We start from the raw sequence: 9169 nt of genomic DNA on the forward strand, positions 1-9169 counted from the left end.
ACCCGTAAACAACAACAACACAAATGAGAAGACCAACAACAAGAAGAACACCCACAACTGTTCCGTGTTCGCAATCTACATGAAGAACTCCAGCTGCCCTAACTTTGTTTCTATTGAATTGCACAAAATTACTTAAAAACCCTAACTGCTGCCAATTTATCCCCAATTAAAATAAACCCAATTTCTAATAAAACCCAAACTTCTCTAATTCACCAACACGTAAGCACGCACACAATTACGTTTTGACACGTAACCACTAACTACTGCAACATCATCATCCCATTAACTCCGTTTGCTTATATTTAACGGAAGGGACTAACTTGACTCACAAGTTTACAAGTAAGGATCCATTATAATTATTTTTCTAACGAGGAACTAAATTGAGATTTTCCAACCAAACTAGAGACAAAATTGGGTATATATTTAATTATACATACTATGTTTGGTAAAAAAGAATGAAACAAACTTTTATTTAAATTGTAAAACTTAATTAAAATTGAAGGACCACACAAACACTATTAAAAATTTCTGTTTTATTATGTGCTTATTTTTTTTATATTTTTTTTTACCAATAATAAAACAAAATGACCCTACCACCCCATTTAAAGAAAAATCAAATTATAAAACATTTAAATAAAACTATAAAATATTTTAGATACTAAAACAAACTTTATTAATAAAAATTCAATTAAAAGCAAATACTTAATTTAATTAAGTTCTACTAAAATTAATGTTAAATTTTAAGAATCAAACTTCATTCAACAAACTAAGTTAAAAGTTACGGAAATGACATGAACAAATCCTCAATATTTTCAACTTTGAAGAGCTAAAAAAAATCTCCAGGTAGCTTAACTGAACTAAGTGTGTTTTCTCAAAGAAACAAATGTAACATTTTAAAAAGGTTTATTATACTTTTGCTAATTGTATTCACAATTAACATAATTGTGATGGTAATGAGAGTGTTTTTGGCAATCCCTGGAATTAATCTGAGGCTAATAAAACAATGATATAAAGTGAATTTCATGATTTTACCTCTGAAATCAACAATGAAAAAGAGTACAAGCCAAATGGGCCAGCATGGTTTGACGAGACAAACCACCAACTTTTCTCAAAGACGTTCTTTTGTTTTTTTTGGCAACTTGTATTAATTATAACTCCATAATTTCTTCTTTATTTATTGCCAAATGCCAAAAGTTTAGGGGAATAAGAAAATAAAATAAAATAAAGATGGAATAACTGACATAGAGGAAAATTATGAGAATGATTATCAAAACGATTCACTGAACTTATTATGACTTTATCATTTACCTTCACTGGTTATTTCAGTTTTTATTTTCATGATCTTTTTTATTCTGAAAAATCAGTTTAAATATTTGATTTTGAAAAAAAAGAATTAAAAAATATACATTTTAAAGTAAAATTATTGTAATTGTAACAGAAAACACTTCTACTTTATATAAAATATTTGAAAACTAAATTACTTTTTATACACATTATTTTGTGGTTCCCTATTCTTTTCTTCTTCTACACATTCTTCATATGATAGTATATATATATATATATACAACAAATTATGTAGCATACATTACATTGTACAAAGCATAAAATTTTATGGTCGGTGTAAAATATAAAGCATAATTTTTTATTTTTTTTATAAAGAATCATTTGGAGAAATCAACTTTTTCTTCAACACTCACCACTTATTTAAAGCGTATTTGTCTTTGACTCTCCTTTATCAGATTGAAGTGAATCAGGATGGCACTTAAATTTCTTTGGGTGAATCAAAATTCAAAGCAAAAACATTGCAACCAATGCTCAAGTACCTTGCAAATGGAATTATTAATCAGAAATCATGTCTAAAGGCTGCTAGAAAAGTGGGTATAATTTTCTTTGTTGCTTTTTATAAGGCCATAATCTATGAATCTACAAATAGTGGGGCTTATGTACCAAAATGACTGATAGTGGGAACATCATATCCCATTGGGTGATTGCAATTGTCTCCCAAAAGATTCAGACCAATGGGAATAAACCAGAATATAGGCACAAAGGTTAACAATTTAGGCATTTGTGGAGAAATACAAAGGTAAAGGACATGTCCTCTCAACATTATTACAAGATCAGCTAGGCCAGTCTAAGATTCTTGAAATATTCATTACACGAGATACAAAATAAGATGTTCTTGCAAAGAGTCAGATATCCTTACAAGATCTACTTCTTCTCCTATGTCTCAAGATGATTCCTTTTTTACTTCTATGTCTTCCTTCAACCAATTGGTTGGACGGGGTATAGTAAGATACTTCGATACTCAAGTTAACTATATGATGCAATACATTGTATGATAAATGAATAGTTTTATCTCAAACAATGTACTCTTTTTATACCATTTCCATAGACCCTTATTTGATTGGTGCCAAAGGAAAAATTGTTCACAAACTCCTTCTGTTGATCTCTGAGTAAGTCTTTAGTCATGTAAATTGCCCTTATCATATGTTAGTCCATAACCAAGAGAGAATAAAGGGTCAGATGAACCAACTCCAACATCTGTTTGATCAAGCTGCTCAACTCTCCTGAACCATGTCATTGGTAGTTGACCTTTGAAGTCATGATCTCCAAATATAACATCTGTGATTCCCTGTGCTTCAGTACCTGGCAACCATGCAGCAACAAGAGCATCTATCTTTTCCAATACACACTGTTCCAAGAGCAAAGGTCTACCAGATATCAGAATCACAAGTGTGGGGATTTTGTCAGCAACTATGTTTATAATTCCATCACCATTAAATGGGATAACAAGCTCTGAATTATCACCTCCACATTCAGCATAGGAACCTTCTCCAACCACAACAACGGCAAAAGAAATTTCGTAACGTTCTATAGTGTCTGCTGATGGACATTGCTCATAGATAACTTCTACTTCATTCCCTACAGTTTCTTTAACAGCATCCAAGATACTTGTGCCTGAAATTGCAGTCATATAAGAGACCTATAGCAACCATCCACAGCTAAATAATGTGACAAAAGAAAGGCAATTGTACAAAAATAAGGAAAATTCTTTGAAGAAACAGACATGTGTGGTTGATATTTGATGAATCAAAACATGAACTCTTCCAAAGTAGCATTAAAATTAATGTATCTATTGATGGAAAAAAAAAAATTGTCTTACCGATTGTGATTCGGCCACTAGATCCATACTTAGTGCCTGTCCATCCTCCACATTGATACCCGATATCATCAGCATGAGTTCCAGCAACAAGGATTCTTTTGGCATTCTTGTTCAATGGAAGAAAGGGTTTACTAGTATCCTTTCCATTTTTCAGCAGAACCATGGACTTTCGAACTGCTTCACGGGCAAGATCTCTGTGTAGCTGTAGCAACAATTATATGGTAAAGCATAATCTACCAATTACATTGATTTCACGAATGTAATCAGATGATAAAAGAGTATAAAAACATTAGCATTTTGGAAAAAGCATATTTTTATTTTATTTTTACATTAAAAAGGAGGAATAGTGATACAAATTCTGATTAATTAAGATGATTTTGCCTCGTACAACATTCTAAGTTGCAACATTTTGGTTTGAGTGTGATTTTAGCCTTAAAAACTTGAAAGAGAAATTCACTATGAACTGAATTTTGCTTACCTTGCAACCAACTACATCTACCAAACTTTTGTCTGTTAAAGGAAACTCAAAAAGTTTGGCCGCAAACTTTACTCTCAAAATGCGCTCAACAGCATCATCAATTCTGGCTATTGGTATTTCCCCTGATTGAACTAGAGACATCAACTCTTCTATAAATATTTCATATTTGAAAGGAACCATCACCTGCATATTTAATTGAATATATATAATGAAATCAAGCAATCTGTGGTATTTTTTTTTTATGGGAATTGAAGATCTTTACCATGTCAATTCCAGCATTAATGGCAGTGGAGATGCAATGTCGATAATCTGATCCATAATGTGGGCATAATTCATCAATTCCCTCCCAGTCAGAAATCAAAAATCCCTACAGTGGAGAACAGATTCAATCATCCTTTGTAGTATCTTGTTACGCTTTACCCTGAATTAAGGAATACAAGTGAAACTCTCCTCTCTTGAACATAGAAAAAAACGTTCAAATGATTTGGCATGTGTTTTCTTCATATAGCAGTAAGTAATAATATACTGGAAGATGATAAATGAACATAGTTACAAGGCAATTTGATTATGCTGGTTATTGACTAAACGATTTACCTTGAAACCTTGCTTCTCTTTCAAAATTTCAGTAAGTAGAAAATGGTGACCATGGAGTTTATTTCCATTCCAGCTGGAATACGAGACCATAATGGTAGAAACTCCCTTAGCTATGCAGTCCACATAAGGGGCCATGTGGATCCTCTCCAATTCTTCATATGATAGTATGGTATTCCCCTCACATACACCTTTCAATGTACCTCCATCTCCAACAAAATGCTTGGCACAGGCAATAACATTGTTCCTGAAGTACCAACTAGATGTATGAAAGTGATTTTGATGAAGATATATGGATCCTTACACAGTATTGAGTTTCAAAACTGATAGTTAGTCTTCCCCATGGACAGAAACAAATAACAGGTCAACTTACAAACTTGGAAATATGTAACAAATTTAATGGTTTAAAATAACCAGTATAAAACATTTTACCGCAGAACTGATTATCCTAGGATAGAAAGTAAAATACATCCCTGAGAAAAAATATCTTGTTTCTCACCTAAAAGTTACAGGAACGGGAATCACTGTGCATTTCTCAATAAGTTCAAGATGCTCAAAGAGGTTTCTCTTTGCTCTTTTCTTTTATTTTATTTTTCTCAAGTGCATTCAGAATCTAGCCAAAATGGTCCATAAAAGAAACAAAAAAAATGACACCAAAAGGAAAATTAAGTTTTGTCCTCCTGCAGGAAATTCTCTATAAATTGTTATTGAATGAAGATAGTATGCAAATTTTGTATGCAATGGAAGTTAAAATTGGTGGCTTCTGTCTACCTCCCATCCACAAATGGGTAGCCCCTTGGATGTCTTTCTGGAGGATGGCCCTGCAAGCCTAGAACAACAGAAGTCATCTGTCTGACTATTTCAGTGTTTCCACTATAACTCTCGTAGCATCTTCCCCATCTGGGATCTTTGCATACCTGTCCATTAACCCATCCAAGTGAGATAACATTTGCATTTCATAAGAACATTAGAGAGAGAACCCTTAGTATGAATGTTTTAGTATCAGTATACACCTCTACTGTTATTCCTGTCTTATTTAGAAAAGGAAAGAGACAGTGTAGTACAACAGAGAATAAGAATACAGATGTAGCACCATGAAAACCAAAATGCGTTAGAAAGAGCTTATAGAAGTGTCATGAGCTATTTTCTCAAGCTATATGTTCTTTGGTGGTAAGCTCTCCGTAATGCTTCATCAAATTGTTTATCCAAATGTACCAATATACAAAATTAATTATTTCAAGGATGAATAAACCACAGGTTATGCTGATCAAATTTTTTGAATTGAATTACAGCATTATAAAGGTCACAGATTTAACTCCTAGAAATAGCCTCTCCATTTGCGGAGTTAAGGTTCCCACAGGTCATACTTTTCTTCTAACTACATTTTTAAGGATTTGATGCATACTTGTAGACATGAATATAAGCTGCTCTTGTACTGCAATTTTTAAATTTTTATACTGATGCATTCTATTATTCTCCTTTGTTGTGGGGTATTGCCTATGTCATGCACCCAAGTTCCAACACTAAATCAGTAAAAAGTACAAATTACCACTAATCAATGTCAGAATTTTATTAATGGAATGAAATCACTTTTAGCAAATAAGGAATTTGATTTGATTTGTTTTTGTTCAATATACATTAAGGGTTGTTGTAGAGTCGCATTACGCACTACTTGAATAAATGATCCTTATGGAAAAACTTTAACCAGATCATGGAAGAACTATTTTAACATCTTTTTAATCAAGTTCCATTTGATATCCCTTGAAATTCAAATGATTCTCAATAAGAAGTGCCAAATCCTCTTGCTTTACAACTTTCTGGAAGCCATTATAATATTCCTTTTGTCAAATGAGATAGGATGCACACAACTTCTATAGTAGCAATCAAATGAGAAATCTACCACTTAAATTTGATTTCAGAGTTTGTTTATTTCTCTAGCAAATTAAATCGTGTTGTTTCCTTTCAAGTAAAGCTTATTAATTTTGCACAACATCGTAAGAAATAAGTATCAACTGTTAGGGGAATGCCATTTAACGCTGACAAAGTTTTAAATCAGCATAAATAATTCAGAAAGTTGATATGATGCCTTACTGCAACACAAGGAGCAAAAGTATAGTGAATTCCACTTGCTCTTAGTTCAAGAGCTGTTGCAGCTCCAATTCTTTAAACTAGATCTGCATCTCTACATGTACACCATGAATGAAAAATCAATGCTTGTTTAACATAAAAGCAAGAATGGTTTGTCAAGAGCAATCTCTGGTCAAGTCAGCAGATGACTTGCTCTTAAAAATCAAGAACATAAAAAATCATTGAACTGTTTCATATAAAATGCAACATACCCCTCAACTTTCTATTCTTGTCAACATTGAAACGTCCCAGTAACTACTTGCTATTTTTGTACTATTATATTTTTAAATTTCCGTAAACCAAGCAGGAACTTTTCTGCAGTAAAGCCAAAATTGGTATTCAAAAAATTATCATGTCACTGCATCGGTCTGGTCCTTTAAAAGTTTTTGTCAGATGTCACCAAATATGAAAGATCAAAAAGTATAAGAAGAAGCACTGATAAAAACTATAATAAGATCAATCTGAAGACTTTTATTCTTTTTCCTACATGCAAATCAAAATCAATTGAAAAGTCCAGCAGGGATTATTGGCTAAAATCGGAAAGATAGAAGGTCAAACAACATAAAATAAATAGATCATGCGAGCATTGTACATGAAATTATCAAACAACCCACTAGGGATATACATGAAATTATCAATGGAATATAGTGCGAGCATTGTACAGCATAAAATAAATAGATCATAACAAAGTGAACCAAGCCTCACCCTAGAAAATAATATTGAGTGAAACAAAATGTATACCAACCTCGTAGCTCCAAGGCCAACATTGTGAGGGAATATAGTAGCACCATACACATTGTTATTACCATGAACTGCATCAACCCCATAAATGATTGGTATGCCTAATCGTGATTCAAGTGCTGACTTCTGAAACTCATCCACCATATCAGCCCAATCAGATGACAGTGCCTTCTCAAAAGGTCCATTCACTCCATTGTGTGGAGCACTAAATACACTCCCTTTGCTCAAACCAAAAACACACAACTCACCAAAATGAAAGGAATAAATAAGATCACAGCAGAGATTTCAACTATAAAAAAACACAATCTTTATTCCACCCCGGGTCACCAACTTCGATGATTCAGTCAAAACACACTCACAACACAGATTTTAAATATGAATGTGTGAATGGTAGCATTTACCAATGGAGAAGTGTTTGATGGCAGAAGGGGTAGCAACTGAGCGTTCAATTTGTGTCATCTGACCAATCTTCTCCTTCAATGTCATGAGAGAAAGAAGATGTTTCACACGTGCTTCAATGGCTTCATGGGGATTCATGTAGCACAATCCATGGAATGTAATGTTAATCCCAAACTTCTTCTCTGCTATTTCATGCAGAGTTCGCCTGCAAAACCAAACCTTACAAACTTTTGAAAAACTTCGCCTTTCAAGTCTCAACCAAAGCTTTATTCTTCCTTCTCCTTACTTTTTTTATTATGAGAATCTATAAACTTGCACCTTTTTAACATCAATCACAATAAATTAATAATCATCTAAAGCCTTATTAAGTTCAGGGCTAGTGTTCGAATATTTGATTACCACTTCTTTAATTATACACCAAAATAAGTTTCAACAATAAAAAAAAATTATAAAAAAGTTAAAAATTATGTAATTATTTTTTATTAGAAATTATGTAATTAATTTTGAGTAAAAAATTAAAGGACGGTATATTTGATCAATAATAGAATTATTTTAATTTAACAAAAAATAAAACTATTTAATTAAAGAGTAGTCCTAAAAGGTGACGAAAATAAGAAAAAAAATGTAAAATCGTCGATAAAAAAAAACCTATATAGAAAGAGGAGAGGATCCAAAAACGAAAGTAACGAAAGTAACGAAGGAGAATGAGCTCATGATTAAAATCTGTTAATAATTATCAATAAATATTTTCTATCAAATTTTTTATCTTCGTTTTTTTATCAGTAATTTTGATTTATCCATTTTATTAATAATTTTGATTTATTAATGAAAATTATCCATCAATAATTTTTTATTCTCATAGTGACCAATATTTAATCTTTGGTAAAATTTTATTGTATGATTTTTTTGCACAAAAAATTACAAACCTTATGCAACTTTTTTCTAGCCAAAATTACAAATTATTGTGATAAATAATTACCCAAAGTCTCCTATATATATCTAACATACTTTTGTGAAAATACTTAAATCAATCCTTAATTTTAAAATAATTTTTCACTTTTTATTTCATCATATTATTCTCATTAACCAAAATTCTCATATGCTCTAAAACAAACTTTGGCATAAGAAACTACACAATAAATTTAAGTTCTTGCAAACCTTTTCTTATAATTTTCTAGAACAAATTACAAATTTTCTAAAGACATATTCAAGTTTTTCATACATCAAAAAAACTTATTGAAATGTGGTGATAAGAGTTATTCAACTCTTTGTTTTTATATATAACTTTTTATTTCTTCCTTCTTATTATTTAATAGTAACTTCGTATTCATTTAATATCCAACCTATTTGTTATTATTCTCGTTAGTATTTTGAGGTTATGAAAGAAAACTTAATAAGATATTGAAAATCGTAGTAGAATGTTAAAGTAGTATTTGGAAGTGTTTCGGTAGGATTGAGATCCTTAACCCAAAGCATTCAAAGTTGTTCGCTCCATCCTCTAGCTGTATTATTCTCTCCGATCTCCTTATCCAAGTCGTGGGGGAGGATACTTGCAGAAGACACTCTGACACTCAAGTCAGTAACTTTGCCTAATAATCTTGTAATAAAGATTAGTTCAGAGTTCAAAATTTTATGTTTTTTCTCTCAGACAAATATTTATAAATTATGAT

General features: G+C 31.7%; 1 protein-coding gene across 2 annotated transcripts; it reads right to left on the minus strand.

The window, feature by feature from the left end:
• Positions 1-1814: 1814 nt before the first annotated feature.
• LOC124821509 (uncharacterized) lies at positions 1815-7242 on the minus strand. 2 transcript variants are annotated; one of them, XM_088091555.1, is made up of 8 exons: positions 7105-7242; positions 6324-6414; positions 5004-5149; positions 4236-4479; positions 3904-4008; positions 3642-3824; positions 3164-3365; positions 1815-2958 (listed from the first exon to the last, which is right to left on the minus strand). In XM_088091555.1, exons 3-8 carry the CDS (start codon positions 5078-5080, stop codon positions 2462-2464), a joined length of 1308 nt encoding a protein of 435 aa, XP_087947681.1. In that variant the 5' UTR covers positions 5081-5149; positions 6324-6414; positions 7105-7242; the 3' UTR covers positions 1815-2461. The 2 variants fall into 2 exon arrangements, with proteins under 2 accessions (XP_087947681.1, XP_087947683.1); XM_088091557.1 differs by having other exon boundaries at positions 5004-6414.
• Between the last annotated feature and the right edge of the window lie 1927 nt (positions 7243-9169).

This window comes from Vigna umbellata, chromosome 1, assembly GCF_029865625.1.
Source record: "Vigna umbellata cultivar VRB3 chromosome 1, Vumbellata_1.0, whole genome shotgun sequence".
Classification (NCBI taxonomy): domain Eukaryota; kingdom Viridiplantae; phylum Streptophyta; class Magnoliopsida; order Fabales; family Fabaceae; genus Vigna; species Vigna umbellata.